The sequence below is a fragment of the Schistocerca nitens genome, chromosome 1 (genome assembly GCF_023898315.1).
Source record: "Schistocerca nitens isolate TAMUIC-IGC-003100 chromosome 1, iqSchNite1.1, whole genome shotgun sequence".
In the NCBI taxonomy this organism is placed as follows: Eukaryota; Metazoa; Arthropoda; class Insecta; order Orthoptera; family Acrididae; genus Schistocerca; species Schistocerca nitens.
The window spans coordinates 495,385,346-495,404,995 of record NC_064614.1 but is presented as its reverse complement, the minus strand read 5'-3'; the positions used below and the strand labels follow the sequence as shown (position 1 = coordinate 495,404,995).

The 19,650-nt window shown below is 42.5% G+C and overlaps 1 protein-coding gene across 1 annotated transcript; it reads right to left on the bottom strand.

The window, feature by feature from the left end:
• Nucleotides 1-4,762: 4,762 nt before the first annotated feature.
• Nucleotides 4,763-19,399, bottom strand: LOC126236140 (prothoracicotropic hormone). The gene is made up of 3 exons (XM_049945226.1): nucleotides 19,270-19,399; nucleotides 8,298-8,565; nucleotides 4,763-4,894 (listed from the first exon to the last, which is right to left on the bottom strand). Exons 1-2 carry the CDS (start codon nucleotides 19,303-19,305, stop codon nucleotides 8,305-8,307), a joined length of 297 nt encoding a protein of 98 aa, XP_049801183.1. The 5' UTR covers nucleotides 19,306-19,399; the 3' UTR covers nucleotides 4,763-4,894; nucleotides 8,298-8,304.
• Nucleotides 19,400-19,650: the final 251 nt, after the last annotated feature.

Genomic DNA, 19,650 nt, shown 5'->3' with positions numbered 1-19,650 from the left:
AACAACAACTGTCGATGCTTTAAGGATTACAAACCGCATGATGAAGTTCCAAAGACCATGTCCAAGATCTAGTTGGTTCAACACCACAATATTTATAGGCCTTTATAACGACACTACGGTGCTCCATACCCTTCTGAAGTATTAATACGCCATAAACTGTGCTGCAATCCTAATCATTCGTGTGTGTCACGCAACATATCCTGAGGAGACAAAAGTCATGGAATAGCGGTATGCACATATACACGTGGCGGTAGTACCATGTACACAAGGTATAAAAGGGCAGTGCATTGACGGATCCATCATATGTACTCAACTGATTCATGTGAAAAGCTTGCCGATGTGATTATAGCCGTCTGACTGGAAGTAACAGACTTTGCATGCGAAATGCTAGCTGGGACACTGGACATTCCATTTCGGAAATCGTTAGAGAATTCAATACTCCGACATCCACAGTCTCAAAAGTATACCGAGAACACCAGATTTCAAGCATTACCTCTCTCACTATAAACAACGCAGTGGCCGACGGCCTTCACTTTACGACCAAGTGCACCGACGTTTGCGTAGAGTTGTCAGTGATAAAAAAAAAGCAACACTACGGGAAACAGCCGCAGAAATCAATGTGTCACGTACGATGAACAAATCATTAGGACAATGCGGCGAAATTTGGCGTTAATGGGCTATGGCAGCAGACGACCGACGTGAGTACATTTGGTAACAGCACGACATCACTTGCACCGCCTCTCCAGCGCTCGTGACCATATCTGTTGGATCCTAGACGACTGGAAAACCGTGGCCTGGTCATATGCGTCCCGGTTTCAGACGATTCGAGTGTGGCACAGACCCGATGAAGCCATTCGCCCAAATCATTAATAAAAGCACTGCGTAAACTGGTGGTGGCTGCATAATGATGTGGGTTGTATTTACATGGAACGGCCTGGCTACATTGGTTCAAATGAATCGATCATTGGCTGGAAATGGATATGTTCGTCTACATGGAGACCATTTTCAGCCATTCAACGATCGAACTTTTATGGTTGATAAGGCGCCACTCTCCGGGCCACAGTTGTTCGCGACTGATTTGAAGAACATTCTGGGCAATTAGAGTGAATCCCATCGAATATTTAAGGAATATTATCGAGGGGTCAGTTGCTGCACAAAATCCGGCACCGGCAACACTTAGTAGTTATGGACGGCTATAGAGGCATCATGGTTCGATACTTCTGCAGGGTTCCTCCAAGTCAGGAGTGCCGAGTGCTAAACCATTGCAGAATATCATATCCGTCATTTCTAACAAGTGCAGGAAGAGTGAAAATGTAAATGTGCTATACCATTTTTACGTACAAATAGCGCAATAACAATAAAAACATAACTGAATCCACCTTTGGAAGAAGGTAAAACAGGAAGATACGTATCCAGGGTTGACAGTGCTGTACAGTCAGGCACACAAACGTGACTAAAAATAACGTAGCCTACAACACGAAAAAAAAAAAATGGTTCAAATGGCTCTGAGCATAATGGGACTTAACTTCTGGGGTCATCAGTCCCCTAGAACTTAGAACTACTTAAACCTAACTAACCTAAGGACATCATACACATCCATGCACGAGGCAGGATTCGAACCTGCGACCGTAGCGGTCGCGCGGCTCCAGACTGTAGCGCCTAGAACCACTCGGCCACTCCGGCCGGCCCTACAACACGATTCGATCCACGCAACTGACTGCAGACCACCTAATGGTAGGCAGAGTGCTATGTTTACGACATCAAATACCCTGCCGAGATATTTGAAGTAGCGCCAGTGCAACAACTATACTAATGTCGGCAACCAAGCGTCGCTTAGCCCTTCCAATAAACACGTGTTTCTGTCGGAAAGTATGCGTTTCCGGACCCACGTTTATCGGATTTACTTTTCTTATTTTTTTATTAAAATATAAAAGAATTTAACGAAGTAATCTTAAGACTAATAAATTGCTTTTGCTATGGAAGACAACTTTGTTCTCTAAAATTAGGTAGTATCTTCACTTAGTATCACACTATACGAGGATTATTCGGACAGTAAGGAACGATAGGTCGCGATACAGAAACCACATTTAAAATCCGGTGAAGCTTTGCGCAGACGTCTTGGGCAGTGTCTCTAGTATGCTCATAGTTAGCGTCACGTCTCTCTTCCCACTTACAAACTCACAGAGTGAAGGTGCCTAGAACATAGTGTCTCACGTCTAGTATGGGTACCCGACAAGAGATTTCGCCTGATTTCACGCAACGCCGCATAACGTAACTGTCATGCATTTCCTTCTTCAAGACAGTTCTCTGCTCCACACTGAAGGGTCAATGAGAACTCTCTTACAGCGCTCTCGATGGGAAGTGTTTGATCACCCGCAATACAGCCCCAACTTGGCTCCGTCTGATTTTCATCTCTGCTCGAATATAAAACAGATTTGATTATCATTGTGGTTTTCTTTTAGCGACCGATCGTTCATAATTTTCCAATTATTCCTCGTATTACTGCTGCCATTGTTATCGTGAAGCAATAAAGGCACACAGTCATAACTAAGAATACAAAAGTGGCACACACACACACACACACACACACACACTCAGCGTTCACAGACCCTACAGACCACGCTCTGCTTCCGTTCCTTTTTGTTTTTTGCTCGTTTTCTCCAGCTGTCTTCGATCCCCAGGGCTACCAGGTCCTTCGCCAGGTCGTCCATCCAGCGCTGCTTTGGTCGACCTATTGCGCGTCTGGTGTTTGGTTCCCCTCAAGTGCTTTCTTCACCTTTCTTTCTTCTGGCATACGGGCTATATGGCCCGCCCACTGGATCCTTTTGCTCTTCAGCATCTGTAGTATTGTTGGTTGTTGCATCAACAGGTATATTTTCTCACTCTGCCTCCTTCTCAATTTTCTTTCATCCAAGATCAGTCCCCATATCTTCCTCAGTTTTTCATTACTCTTCATTCAAATATTAATAATTTTTCTTTTTCTCATTTAGTCATGCTCCAGATTTCTGAACCTTACATGGCTGCTGGGCATATCACTGTGTTATACATTATCATATTAGTATTCGCTGATATTGGTTATGATCTAAGCGTCTCCCTGAGAGAATACATGCATTTCATTCCTACGCTATTCTTTCCTTGATGTACATTTCTGTGCTGTTATTGCTCGTAAACCAAGATCCCAAATGTTTGAAGAGGCGAACTCTCTTTAACTCTATGCCATCTATCTGAAGACAGGTAACCACAGAGGCATAACCTTGCTGAATGTAACTTACAAGGTACTGTCTATCACTATCCTCAGAAAATAACAACCATTCATAGAGAACAACATATAGAAATATCAAGCTGGCTTTCGAAAAAATTGATTGACAGCAGATCACACTTTCACTCTAAGATAGTTTGGTACAAAAGTGGTGTCTATTGAAATTATGAAACTCCTGATAATGGCCCTTGTATGGGTTAAAGTACGGCTCAAGTAGAATTGAAGTACCAGAGAACTATATCAAATTAGTACTCAGTGAATTATCTGGTGTGCATCGTGTAAACTTGGCAACATATAATCAGTTAAATGAAAGACAAAATTACATACAGCATGAAATGTAAAATTCAACTGTGCATTTCGTACACCTGCGTGAGATGCAAAACATTAGAACGTTTATCAAACGCACCATCAATCTTCTTCCTGCTGTCTCAAAGAAAACATGAAGCACCTGAAAGTCCAGAACTAAAAGCTGACATCAAACATACGTCTTAGTAACCCAGCATTGTATGTAGGTGACTCTCTAAGCAATGTGGCGGAGTAAGAGAGAAATCACGTCAAATTAAAACATGGAGGTAAGTGCTGGGATAACTCAGTCGGTAAAACAAAGCTGCATCTTCAGATCGCTATCAGGAAATCCATTACAGAGTATAACTCTTTTCACAGTGAAAGACTCGTTTTCCTAATATAATAAAATACCTGCTAATTTTGTACTACCCTGAAGTGTCCCGACAAATATGTGGTCAAAAAAGTTATGCTTTGATTTGCTAGAGTTAAACGTCTCATTCCTTTCAGTTCGCGCTTAGACCCTTCCAGTTGTTGCTTTTTTATCGATTTAAGACTCACCTATTTTCAGAATCAGCCATACACCAGACACCCTTATTGAAACAAAAAGATATTCTTTCTGACCTTTTTAAATTAATGATTAACGCAGTAAATGTGGTTGCTTTATATACGACGTATAGGTGAAGAACGAAGCAATCCAATCTCCATCGCCGTAGGAGGGAATCCTACAGGAAATTTAAAATTAAGTCTGGTCTTTCATTGGACATAAAATATCTTCTAAACCATGTTATAACGCGGATGGCGAGAAGAAGAAGAATGTGGTCTACCTAGTAAAACTTTTACTATAATATTTACTGCCTTACATTCACAAACATTTACTCGAATATCGTAGTCACGAAATAAGTTTATTGAGATTTATACATGTCCACAGTGTACAGATACAGAATACTGCAGTGTTTCCTTACATAAAGGTATACATTTGCTTACTAACAAGAATAATGAGATGATTCTTATTTCTCTTCGTGAATCTCTGCTCGAAAAAAAACATTAATTGTTAATTTAGATGAAGAAAAGTGCAGCAACGGTAAACTGTAATTGTACTTCGGAAACCAGCATGAGCAGTAATTAAAATAATGGTGTGCTTCAGTCTTAGTCAGTCTTTCGTATTGGAGATCATACTTCTAGTCTAGTTTAGGTTTCAAAATTATTTATTTCTTAATTCACATTAATGTATAATACTGAAAGTGTGTTTGCGAGTAATCAGTTCACGTGCGGAGCGTAAATACACCGACGTCGGCCAGGTACATAGCAGTGAGGTCATCTGTGGTAGAAGTCCAGGTGCGGGGTCCCATACTGCAAGAGAACATGGCAGCAAGCTAAGAAAAATAAAACTGATATACATACTACATACACATATACATATTATATTCTCTGAAAGGACTTCTGTTTCCTTCTGTAATCCGTCAAGGAAACGGCACTCAGTCAAATTCTGGCATACGCAAGTACGGCTGGAACTTTGGCTCCTTCACATGGCATCATATCAAAACTTTTTCAGTGTGCAATAAGATTTGTCGACCGTATCATTCCACTTTGCAAATTCACTGTATGTGACTGGGACTCCAGAGAAAGTGTCAGGAGAGGTGAGCTGCCTGGGCACGACCAGAGTGGAAGGAGGATGATCCCCTCAACACAGCGTTAGCTGCTGCGGCTAACAACCCAAGCTAAGGACGCACTCATCAAGTTGCTTTCTTGTGAAAGCAGGTGTGACTACACAAAGCTCTTCAAATGACCTCGTAACGTTCTGTTCTTTGGGATAAACAGCCTGTCACTAGCAAAGTGGTATGCATCTTTGCCATCATCTATTTTATTGACTTCGCGAGTATGTATCAGAATAAGGAGAGTTAGTTACGTCTGCGGCGGTACGGAGTGGCTATTTGGTGTAGCTGGAACATGTGGGACACGTTAGCTGATAACGATGAAATGCCGAATAAAACAGCATATTATCCCGTGATAAGACGATCAACAATAGACGATCAGTACAATGAACTTAATGTGCTCATTGTTTCAGCCTCTAAAAGTGATAAGTTAGATTGTTGTTAAACGATAAGGTCATCATTCACTGCATTCATTCCTCTTAACTGAACAGTCGGCATTTCGGGTGCTGAGAATACATGCGATATACACGGTGAACTACACCGTCAAACTTGGAGCGGTCTTTGTTAAGAGGGTGGACTGAGGGTAGGAACCGACGTCCGGAAACACCATCAGTGGGTGCTATCGCTTTGTTACACACCATATATTGTAATGCAGTTCGATATTCAATTACGGTATGAATGACAGCTTTTCTTTGTTGAATTGCAGGAGGTTAATAAATTGACTTTGCGTGTGTTATTTGACCTTGATAGTTTTACTTATGGTAAGAACTATATAGGAAACATCTGAAGAAGGATAATGTATTTTTTACGGTGAAAGTGGTGTTGTCACTCAGCGACATGGAACGTCGTTCTATTGGTATCGAAATTTAAGAGAGTAAATTCAGGCCTGTCTGGAAAAATGCAGATTTTTATGAGAGATATCAGTGACTCTACGGACCATTGTACACTCAATACTGAATAGAAGGGATGGTACTGCCTTATTAGAATGGATTAGTTGCTGTATATTTCTTGTTTTCTCTACCGTATTCTCTGTCAGTAATAATACTGAAACTAATTTATTGTGATAAAAATACGATAACACTTGTTCTCTGTCAAAAGCAATTTATAGAGAATGTAATGCATATTACGCACAGGCATTAATAAACAAATAAGGACTGAGTTAATTTGCGAAAATCGTATCTTTAACTATTAATTCTAACAGCAATTCAATGAGTAATAAAAGCGGGTAAAGAATGAAGGGAGACTCTAAATTTATCATTTGTATAAAAAAACTTGGTTACTTGATTAATGATGCAGCTAATGTTAGCTATTCGGAATTTGCGTACTTTCAACACCTCTGATTTCCTACACCATCCAGATAAAAACAAGGCACAGCTTTAACGAAATATTTATATTGTCCGATTGCCAATACAGAATTCCCAATGGTGCAAGCATTCAGCAATTTAGCTCATAGAATCTCCAACTCATACTTCTAATTTGAATCCTATACACAATATCTGGAGTGCCACCTGGTGGCTTGTTGTCGCTCACAGTACTATTTTCCAGATCCTACCATCCCTGAGAGCACAAAAGTAATTACCTTAGCTTTAAGCCCACGGTACACAGTATAAAAGATCGCATATAGCTGTATTTAAATAGATTGCTCCTCTTAGGAATCATACTTTGTATTACCGCTATAGATGGTATAAGAAACCGATAAAGAATTTTGTACATTTGAATCACGTTCTAAAATCGATCACAAATACATTTTCTATAATTATGACTTCATGTTTCATTTACGTAGCCCCCTCTGTTCTACGTTCTTGATTTAATCAGCATTTCAGTTTTTGAGTTTTAGATATGATCATCTTTTGTCCCTGTTGTATGGGAATCAATGTTCTCTATATACGACATCAGTATAAAGGAAACATAATCATCATGCACAGATTTCTCTCTATTTCGAAAGTTAGTGGTTGTTGGTGCTGGACAACGAAATAGCTTTGGTTACTTTTTTATTTTTTGTAAAAAAAATGTGTTTTATGTGTTTCATTCAAGTGTATACACTAGAATACAGTGTCATTATGAAATTCTTTGTTCTGAACTGTTTATCGCCAGGGGAAATTCATCTAAAGTTGACGAAAAGCCGTTACGAAAATTTAAGCAGTTTACGAATGGATGACAATTCAGAAGTGGTTGTGTTCTTTTGCTGTAACCTTAATGATAGTTGAGCTAAGTGATAGTTCTACCAAAACTGTGACCATAGATGAAACTACAGGGAAAATTTGGACGATCGGGGATTCATGGTTTACGAACTAAATGACACCATAGGCATTAAATAATAATGAGATTAATGAGAAAGCATTGTGGAAGTGTTAATTACTCAGTAAAGGTGAAGGTGAAAATGAATTTCTGAGTAACGTGTGAACTGTCTTAGTTTGCATCTCTGATTTGTAACTGTGAGTAAAACGTAGCTCCAACCTTTCATGTCAGAAACCAAACACCACTGAAGCCAGTAGGTGAAATTTCTTTTCCATGGCAGAGACATCCGATTTAATCTGGATGACATTATATGGTCTGTGTTTTCCGGGATGCAATAGGGATTTATCTTATTGATTACCTAACAAAGTGTGAAACGATAGCACAATGCAGGTCGCATTTGTCAACTAGCGGAAGGAGTAGGTGAGGGCTAAGGCGCTGCAGTCATAGACTGTGCGGCTGGTCCCGGCGGAGGTTCGAGCCCTCCCTCGGGCATGTGTTGTGTGTGTTAGTCCTTAGGATAATTTAGGTTAAGTAGTGTGTAAGCTTAGGGATTGATGACCTTAGCAGTTAAGTCCCATAAGATTTCACACACATACGAACATGTTTAGTAGGTGAGGGGAAGACTGCATCCGAAAAGAAAAATCAGAATCATCTTTCTTCTTCCTGCGGAGGTTCATCGACAGTGCGAAAACTAAGGCGTTTGATTGTCATCTTTTTTCCGTGTTTGTGACAGCTGCTGAATGGTGTTTCGAAGACCTCCAGAATGAGACTTCGAGTATGAAATCTGTTCACTGAAAAGACAACGGAGAAAGTGTGATGATAGAGGTGAGTGTGTGGGGGGAGGGGTTGTGTGGCGGCCCCACCTGCGGCCTAGGAGGCGAGCACGTCCATGACGCACTGGCAGCCGACGCCGACGCTGACGGCCTTGAAGTTCCAGTGCGAGTCGCGCAGCTCCTTGGGCAGCTTCTCGGCGTTGTACTCGTCGAGCTCGTCGGGCACGATGTGGCTGTCGACGAGCACGAGCACGCTGTGGTTGAGCTGGCGGCAGCGGTACGGCTCCAGGCAGCAGGCCGCGTCCCGCCGGCACGACACCTGCCGCAGCAGCTGCGGGTAGTGGCCCACGCCCAGCTTCTGCAACACGGCCGCACGCCCACCTCAGCGGCTCAGCTCACTGCTGACAATCAGCCGGAGAAATGTTCTCGGTGCACTGGCATCGAGTATTCGAATACCAAATCGAGAACAATGCTTCCACGTCGAGAAACGGCTCAAATCGGCAACTCTGGAGACCAGTTTCACGTACTAGGTTTTAGAAATGTCTGTTTGTTTGCAGATATCCCTTATTATGAAAACTCGGGCAATGGTTGTACAGAAAATCCAAAGAGATTCTGGTCGTATGTGAAGTATGTTAGCGGCAAGAAACAATCAATGCCTTCTCTGCACGATAGCAGTGGAGATACTATCGAAGACAGTGCTGCCAAAGCAGAGTTACTAAATACAGACTTCCGAAATGCCTTCACAAAAGAAGACGAAGTAAATATTCCAGAATTTGAATCGAGAACAGCTGCCAACATGAGTAACGTAGAAGTAAATATCTTTGGAGTAGTGAAGCAACTTAAATCACTTAATAAAAGCAAGTCTTCTGGTCTAGACTGTATACCAATTAGGTTTCTTTCAGAGTATGCTGATGCATTAGCTTCAAACTTAACAATCATATACAACCGTTCGCTCGACGAAAGATCCGTATCCAAAGACTGGGAAGTTGCACAGGTCACACCAATATTCAAGAAAGGTGGTAGGAGTAATCCACTAAATTACAGGCCCATGCCGTTAATGTCGATATGCAGCAGGATTTTAGAACATTTATTGTGTTCGAACATTATGAATTACCTCGAAGAAAACGGTCTATTGACACACAGTCAACATGGGTTTAAAAAACATCGTTCGTGTGAAACATAACTAGCTCTTTATTTCCATGAAGTGTTGAATGCTATTGACAAGGGATTTCAGATCGATTCCGTATTCCTGGATTTCCGGAAGGCTTTTGACACTGTACCACACAAGCGGCTCGTATTGAAATTGCGTGCTTATGGAATATCGTCTCAGTTATGTGACTGGATTTGTGATTTCCTGTCAGAGAGGTCACAGTTCGTAGTAACTGACGGAAAGTCATCGCATAAAACCGAAGTGATTTCTGGCGTTCCCCAAGGTAGTGTTATAGGCCCTTTGCTGTTCCTTATCTACATTAACGATTTGGGAGACAATCTGAGCAGCCGTCTTCGGTTCTTTGCAGATGACGCTGTCGTTTATCGACTAATAAAGCCATCAGAAGATCAAAACAAATTGCAAAACGATTTAGAAAAAATATCTGAATGGTGTGAAAAGTGGCAGTTGACCTTAAATAACGAAAAGTGTGAGTTCATCCACATGAGTGTTAAAAGGAACTCGTTAAACTTCGGCTACACGATAAATCAGTCTAATCTAAAAGCCATAAATTCTAGTAAATACCTAGGTGTTAAAATTACGAACAACTTAAATTGGAAGGAACACACACAAAAATGTTGTGGGGGAAGGCTAACCAAAGACTGCGTTTTATTGCCTGGACACTTAGAAAATGTAACAGATCTACTAAGGAGACTGCCTACACTACGCTTGTCCGTCCTCTTTTAGAAAATTGCTACGCAGTGTGATATCCTTACCAGATAGGACCGACGGAGTACATCGAACAAGTTCAAATAAAGGCAGCACGTTTTGTATTATCGCGAAATATGGGAGAGAGTGTCACAGAAATTTTATAGGATTTGGGCTGGACATCATTAAAAGAAAGCGACGGAATCTTCTCACGAAATTCCAATCACCAAATTTCTCCTCCGAATGTGAAAATACGAGGGCGGTTCAGAAAGTAACCTCCGATTGGTCACAGTGCGGGTTGTGGGGGGAGTAGCGACGCCATCTGTGCGTTCACGCACTCAACAGGTCAGTCGGCATCAAGCCGTGATCGAGTGAACGTCGTACCTGCGCTAGTTTAGTTTTTGTGGCAGTTTGAAATGTGTGCTGCAATAGAAAACCCCGCCAAATGTGAAGTGCGTGCTGTCATAAGGTTTTTTACAGCCAAAGGATATTCTGCAGCAGCTATTCATCGTGAGCTTTGTGCCGTGTACGGACCAAGAGTTATGAGTGAAGGAGTTGTCCGTGAATGGGTACGTTTATTTAAAAGTGGACGAGAAAACGTTCATGATGAAGAGAGGAGTGGTAGACCATCATTGGTGACTGACGTACTCGTTCAGACAGTTGATGCAAAAGTTCGTGAAAATCGACGTTTCTCAATGTCGGAGTTGTCTACTGGTTTTCCACAGATTTCTAAGACTCTCTTGTACGAGATAGTGACAGCAAGATTGGGTTACCGTAAGTTCTGTGCACGATGGGTGCCCAAAATTCTTACCGACCACCACAAAACTCAAAGAATGGCCTCTGCATTAGACTTTCTGTCACGTTATGAGGACGAAGGAGAACCATTGTTAAACAGAATCGTGACCGGTGACGAAACCTGGATTAAGTACGTGAACCCTGAGACAAAAGAACAATCAAAGATGTGGGCACATTCAAATTCGCCTACCAAACCAAGAAAAGCCTCGCAAGATTTTTCTGCCAGAAAACTGATGGCAACGGTGTTTTGGGATGCCAAAGGGGTGTTGTTGGTTGAATTCATGGAACGTGGTACGACCATTAATCAAGACGTGTACTGTGAAACAATAAAAAAGTTACGACGGGCTATACAGAACAAACGCCGTGGTATGCTGACTTCCGGTATCGTTTTTTTGCACGATAACGCCCGTCCTCACTCTGCTCGCAGAACGACGGCCCTTCTTGAGTCCTTCAAGTGGGACGTTATCAACCATCCACCTTACAGCCCAGACCTGGCGCCAAGTGATTATCACCTCTTCATGCATTTGAAGAAATGGCTCGGGTCACAGCGGTTTGATGACGACGAAGAGCTCAAAGATGCGGTCACAGGCTGGCTCCAGGCACAAGCGGGTGATTTTTATGCAGAAGGAATTTCAAAGCTTGTGAAGAGATACGATAAGTGCCTCAATCGCTATGGAGACTATGTAGAAAAATAGTGCAAAGAAGTAGTTGTAAGATGTATATATTAAAATATTTTTATTTAACTTGGTGTATTTTTTTAAATCAACCGGAGGTTACTTTCTGAACAGCCCTTGTATTTTGTTGACACCGACCTACATTTAGAGGAACGATCACCAAGATAAAATAAGGGAATCTAGAGCTCGTACGGAAAGGCATAGGTGTTCATTCTTCCCGCGTGCTATACGAGATTGGAATAATAGAGAATTGTGAAGGTGGTTCGATGAACCCTCTGCCAGGCACTTAAATCTGATTTGCAGAGTATCCATGTAGATGTAGATGTAGAAAATATCGTTGCACTGAAACACGAGGGCTATTCGGAAAGTAAGGTCCGATCGTTACGAAATGAAAATCAAGAATGTTATATCTGCAACAATTACTTGCACCTTCCAACTATTTCTATACATATCTGACGCTACGACTTGGACATTTGTCGTACAGTTGCACCAACTTATCAATACCCTCGTCATAAAAGGCAGCCCCCTTCGCCATCCCCCACTTCTACACGCTGTCTGTGTAAAATGTTGTCTTCATACCCAGCGGTTCATGTGAGCAGAGATGAACATGAGAGGGAGTCAAGCCAGGGTTGGAAGGAGAAACTGTTTTTTTAAGCATCTTTACGTGCTCACTGTGTGCTCAGATCTGAAAAGAGTGACGTGACGCGATAGACAGGCATACTAGAAACACTTTACGACACATCTGTCCGAAGTTTCATCGGATTTTCACTTGGTTTTCATTTCCCAGCCGAACAGACCTTACTTTTCGAATAGCCCTCATATGTTTCCTAGAAACCGTATGACAAACAATGCCTAGCAAATGAAACACGCTAATCCAAAACGAGTGTATTTTTTATGCAAAAATTAAAGTATAACCGGAAATCGAATGTCAGAAACATTGTTCCTTTTATCCATTTACATAAGACTATTTTCTTTAGAGATCCAGCAAAGAACGAGTAATACGATATTATGGGCACAGGAACGGAAGATACGTATCCGAGAACAGAGAACCGCTAATTTTACGAATACAGCCTGTTTCCTGGTTGAAACTTTAGGTACCGATAACAGCTAGGCCGTACTCGTAAAAATTTTCCATTCTCGGATGTGTATGCAATTCCTTTTGGTATTCGAGAAAAGAGTTCTCGATGTCTTGAAATACTGGAACCTGAACGTTGCTAAATACGAATACACTTTACTCGTGACCAATGCACACTGTCCTGGAATCGCTTATAATTCTGGTTTCGGAACAAGTTTTATCATCGTAATATCACACCAGTTTCTACAGCCTGTTCTAGTTCTAGGTTGTTGGAATTCTTTTCCTCTGCGGACATTCTGTAAACAATTTTGCAAGGTCGTTTTGTATTACTTTGCCTCCATATTTAACCGCTTCTGTTGAAACATGATCACCTTCAAGGCCCTTTCTGTACGAATGCGAGATGCCTGTTAATGCCTATAACGACAAGGAATAAACTGATAGTATTAGGTTATAAGATTAGTGGTAAGCTCTTGGAGCCTACAGTGTGGTTTAAATACGTCAAAGCAACGCTATGGAGCAATATCAAATGGATCGAACAAGTGAAATTAGTCGTAGAATAAGTTTAAGAAATCGTGCAATACATCTAAATTGGTATGGGCCATAAGAGAACACAGTTGTCAGGGAAGTTAAATGGAAGTTCTTGAACAGGAAAACACAGAATTTTCAAGTTAAACAAATATTGGTAGCAATCGAATCATTACGGCATCTTGTAAATCAAACAGGACTGGTAAAAGGATCTAAAATTCACTTATCTATGTGTGAAAACTAGGCCGAGAGCCATTAGTAGGCTGTTCCACGCATCGTACTTAATAACCTATGTTTTCTCTCTCTAAAGTAGAGACCAGTAGATAGGACAACGAGAACGAAAACTATTCTTTTGTACGGATCCGTGCCAACTTCTGTCAGAGTGGGTGCTCGCTCCCGTAACACCGGTCCCTTCTGTACCTCTCAGCAGTACGCCTGCCAGTTAGACTGCCTGGCGAACATCTGCGCTTGCTGGGCAGGAGAACTGCCGGCGAATTAGAGAATTGTGTACAACAGAATGCAACCGGGTGACATTGAAATAAAAAAAGACGCGAACAGCAATTAGTATTTGCTCTAGTGGTGTGACAAGAAAAGGTTAAGCCCCTTTAGCACAGAAATTTGGTAGTGGGTGTCAAAAGCATACGGTTTAAAAGCAGTCCAATTCTTTTCGAGAAACGTTTACAACAAAAATTCGTCACCTGAACACAAAGGAATTCTGTGAGTGTTGTGAAATACAGTTTATATTGTAATAACAACAGCCATTCACCTGGGCTGGAAGAACTTTATTTATTTAACTTATCACCAATTTCAAGTATTTCCTGCTTGTCTCCATTTGGTTTTGTATTCAACGTCGGTGTTTCACACGGTTGGTACACATTTTCGTTGAAATACACTTCCTATTATCATCCACATTGAATGAAAATCACGAGTCACAGTTTAAAAAAAAACATTATGTTCAACACATGTGAGTGTCTATTGTCACGCTGACACAGCCCATCGAACCAATTACGTTTGATAGAACGTCTTTCTGATATGCATACTCCGAAACGTGGTATTAATAATTTATTTACATCTGGAAGAAGAGCGCAGTTGGAGGTAAATACTAATAGACTACATAACATGAAGTTATTTCATTCAATTTCTTTCAATTAAATTATGGCAAGATAACTTATATTCGAACATTGGTAACAATCGAATCATTCCGGCATCTAGTACATCAAACAGGACTGTTAAAGGAATCTGAAACTTGCTCATTTGAAGCAAAATAGGCCGAAAGCCGTGAAAACAGGCCGAAAGCAGTAAATAGACTAAAAACGAACAAATAACGATTTCTCTTAGTTAAAACAATGTTTTCGAGAGACAGTGGCACAGCGCCTATTTCTCGTATTCCATAGCAAAAGTGTGTTTGCTCTTTCCGCATGTTAAACGCTAAGGAAATGGGGCTCAGGAAGTTAGCGTTAGCTGTAAATAACTCGCAAATGTATATATAACTGAATTTCTTATGAGAGTACTTTAGGTCATTGACGTTTGTATACTGGTGAGAAAAATCTGCTGCCTTAGTAGCAGTGCTTATATATGTGTTGGCAGAAGTTACGTAACGACAGGAAGCTGGCTGAAAATTTAATTACAATTAGGACCGCGAACATTCCAATAAAAACCTTGTTTACGTACATTAAAGTTTATTAGAGCCACGTTACTAACGCTTTTAGCTGAGCATTAGCGCAATATTATGGACATCAGCTCGTTTCTGGTGACAGAATGCAAAAAACATCTCACAGCTGTTCCAGAAACATAAACGTGGTTTTAGGTTTGTAGGCAGAAACGAGTTCGAATACCGTTACCAGTAACCCAGAGCACATACCACTCCGGTATCATCTATTCACTAGGTCAATATGAGAAGTGAATACCATTATGTCTTCGCCAGAACTGAATTTTACCACGTCTCCCCGGGAAGTGTGCTTGAAAAAGTCTCTATCGGAAATGAGACAGAATTATGGACGACCGGCACGTTCCGCTAGGAAAATACTTCTTAAGAAGTGCCAGCCGTTCACAGGTTGGCTATTCTCATCCACCCCAGGCCCCTTCTCGGTCTGCTTCTAACATTAGTTCTAACATTAGTTTTTAATATTTATTATGTTAGATTGTTGCTCCCATGTGTCAATCTATCTTGTCTCGATCTTTATCCACTTTTTCTCTCTTATAAACTTTAATTTTAATTTCTGACGTATTACTCTAATTATCTCTGTTTGCTGAATTGATGAGATACTGTTTGGCGCGCAGTCATTGCTTGCCGCCCCGTTAGCACGCGGCGGTCCAGTTGCTTCATTGGCCTTCTGGGTGGTCGCTTCCGAGAATCTGCGGTCTCTCTGACCTGCAAAGCGATATCGCGAGATCTAAGTTCCTGGGCACTTTATTTTTTAATAGCGGATCTACTTCTACATCTACATCTACATTTATACTCCGCAAGCCACCCAACGGTGTTTGGCGGAGGGCACTTTACGTGCCACTGTCATTACCTCCCTTATCTGTTCCAGTCGCGTATGGTTCGCGGGAAGAACGACTGTCTGAAAGCCTCCGTGCGCGCTCTAATCTCTCTAATTTTACATTCGTTATCTCCTCGGGAGGTATAAGTAGGGGGAAGCAAAATATTCGATACCTCATCCAGAAACGCACCCTCTCGAAACCTGGACGGCAAGCTACACCGCGATGCAGAGCGCCTCTCTTGCAGAGTCTGCCACTTGAGTTTGCTAAACATCTCCGTAACGCTATCACGGTTACCAAATAACCCTGTGACGAAACGCGCCGCTCTTCTTTGGATCTTCTCTATCTCCTCCGTCAACCCGATCTGGTACGGATCCCACACTGTTGAGCAATACTCAAGTATACGTCGAACGAGTGTTTTGTAAGCCACCTCCTTTGTTGATGGACTACATTTTCTAAGGATTCTCCCAATGAATCTCAACCTGGTATCCGCCTTACCAACAATTAATTTTATATGATCATTCCACTTCAAATCGTTCCGCACGCATATTCCCAGATATTTTACAGAAGTAACTGCTACCAGTGTTTGTTCCGCTATCATATAATCATACAATAAAGGATCCTTATTTCTATGCATTCGTAATACATTACATTTGTCTATGTTAAGGGTAAGTTGCCACGCCCGGCACCAAGTGCCTATCCGCTGCAGATCTTCCTGCATTTCGCTACAATTTTCTAATGCTGCAACTTCTCTGTATACTACAGCATCATCCGCGAAAAGTCGCATGGAACTTCCGACACAGGTCATTTATATATATATTGTGAAAAGCAATGGTCCCATAACACTCCCCTGTGGCACGCCAGAGGTTACTTTAACGTCTCTAGACGTCTCTCCATTGATAACAACATGCTGTGTTCTGTTTGCTAAAAACTCTTCAATCCAGCCACACAGCTGGTCTAATATTCCGTAGGCTCTTACTTTGTTTATCAGGCGACAGTGCGGAACTGTATCGAACGCTTTCCGGAAGTCAAGGAAAATAGCATCTACCTGGGAGCCTGTATCTAATATTTTCTGGGTCTCATGAACAAATAAAGCGAGTTGGGTCTCACACGATCGCTGTTTCTGGAATCCATGTTGATTCCTACGGAGTAGATTCTGGGTTTCCAAAAACGACATGATACTCGAGCAAAAAACATGTTCTAAAATTCTACAACAGATCGACGTCAGAGATATAGGTCTATAGTTTTGCGCATCTGCTCGACGACCCTTCTTGAAGACTGGGACTACCTGTGCTCTTTTCCAATCATTTGGAACCTTCCGTTCCTCTATAGACTTGCGGTACACGGCTGTCAGAAGGGGGGCAAGTTCTTTCGCGTACTCTGTGTAGAAACGAATTGGTATCCCGTCAGGTCCAGTGGACTTTCCTCTGTTGAGTGATTCCAGTTGCTTTTCTATTCCTTGGACACTTATTTCGATGTCAGCCATTTTTTCGTTTGTGCGAGGATTTAGAGAAGGAACTGCAGTGCGGTCTTCCTCTGTGAAACAGCTTTGGAAAAACGTGTTTAGTATTTCAGCTTTACGCGCGTCATCGTCTGTTTCAATGCCATTATCATCCCGGAGTGTCTGGATATGCTGTTTCGAGCCACTTACTGATTTGACGTAAGACCATAACTTCCTAGGATTTTTTGTCAAGTCGGTACATAGAATTTTACTTTGGAATTCACTGAACGCTTCACGCATAGCCCTCCCTACGCTAACTTTGACATCGTTTAGATTCTGTTTGTCTGAGAGGTTTTGGCTACGTTTAAACTTGGAGTGAAGCTCTCTTTGCTTTCGCAGTAGTTTCCTAACTTTGTTGTTGAACCACGGTGGGTTTTTCCCGTCCCTCACAGTTTTACTCGGCACGTACCTGTCTAAAACGCATTTTACAATTGCCTTAAACTTTTTCCATAAACACTCAACATTGTCAGTGTCGGAACAGAAATTTTCGTTTTGATCTGTTAGGTAGTCTGCAATCTGCCTTCTATTACTCTTGATAAACAGATAAACCTTCCTCCCTTTTTTTTATATTCCTATTAACTTCCATATTCAGGGATGCTGCAACGGCCTTATGATCATTGATTCCCTGTTCTGCACTTACAGAGTCGAAAAGTTCGGGTCTGTTTGTTATCAGTAGGTCCAAGATGTTATCTCCACGAGTCGGTTCTCTGTTTAATTGCTCGAGGTAATTTTCGGATAGTGCACTCAGTATAATGTCACTCGATGCTCTGTCCCTACCAACCGTCCTAAACATCTGAGTGTCACAGTCTATATCTGGTAAATTGAAATCTCCACCTAAGACTATAATATGCTGAGAAAATTTATGTGCAATGTATTCCAAATTTTCTCTCAGTTGTTCTGCCACTAATGCTGCTGAGTCGGGAGGTCGGTAAAAGGAGCCAATTATTAACCTAGCTCGGTTGCTGAGTGTAACCTCCACCCATAATATTTCACAGGAACTATCCACTTCTACTACACTACAGGATAAACTACTACTAACAGCGACAAACACGCCACGACCGGTTGCATGCAATCCATCCTTTCTAAACACCGTCTGTGATTTTGTAAAAATTTCGGCTGAATTTATCTGTGGCTTCAGCCAGCTTTCTGTACCTATAACGATTTCATCTTCGGTGCTTTCTATCAGCGCTTGAAGTTCCGGTACTTTAACAATGCAGCTTCGACAGTTTACAATTACAATACCGATTGCTGCTTGGTCCCCGCATGTCCTGACTTTGCCCCGCACCCTTTGAGGCTGTTGCCCGAGGCCATCTAACCTAAAAAACCGCCAAGTCCACGCCACACAACCCCTGCTACCCGTGTAGCCGCTTGCTGCGTGTAGTGGACTCCTGACCTATCCAGCGGAACCCGAAACCCCACCACCCTATGGCGCAAGTCGAGGAATCTGCAGCCACACGGTCGCAGAACCGTCTCAGCCTCTGATTCAGACCCTCCACTCGGCTCTGTACCAAAGGTCCGCAGTCAGTCCTGTCGACGATGCTGCAGATGGTGAGCTCTGCTTTCATCCCGCTAGCGAGACTGGCAGTCTTCACCAAATCAGATAGCCGCCGGAAGCCAGAGAGGATTTCCTCTGATCCGTAGCGACACACATCATTGGTGCCGACATGAGCGACCACCTGCAGATGGGTGCACCCTGTACCCTTCATGGCATCCGGAAGGACCCTTTCCACATCTGGAATGACTCCCCCCGGTATGCACACAGAGTGCACATTGGTTTTCTTCCCCTCTCTTGCTGCCATATCCCTAAGGGGCCCCATTACGCGCCTGACGTTGGAGCTTCCAACGGGAGGATTGTGTCGCTACAATGCGCAGAAATGTTCGCGCACTGTAAGTCACGGTTAAACTGTAGTACTGCTGTCCCTGTAGGTCTTTGGGCTACTTTTCTCAAACCTAGCAGTGAGACTCATCTTATGGCAGTACTAAAGAGATATGCGTTCGGTAAACTGTTCTCCTGGGTGTTAATATTTGATCTAGTAATCGGAATCGGTAGTTCTATTTCTAATAGCTGCTCAGCTGACCAAGCTATCCCCTTTACAGAGCCCTCACCAACGAAAAGTCTTAAACAGTACGTGAGAGAACAGAGAAAGACGGCAGACCTGGATGGAGTGCTCCTGGCGGCAGTGGCAGGGCATGGCGACCTCGAGGACCCTGGGGTGCCCACCGCGGCCGCGGACGCTCCTGTGGAAGGCGCAGTCCTCGGGGTCGGTGCACGCCCCCACTGGCCCCGCCGCCCCCACCAGCGCCGCCGCCGCCGCCTCCGCTTCCGCCTCCGTCCACAGCGGCCGCAGGCGATCCTCCAGGCTCGTAGCACTGGCCATGGCGCACGACACCTGCTGTCACAAGTTCACACGTCACCGCCGCATTTCCTCACTTCACCAGGAGACAGAGACATAGATTAAAATACGAATACTCTTTCAAAAAATTACACTACTGGCCATTAAAATTGCTACACCAAGAAGAAATGTAGATGATAAACG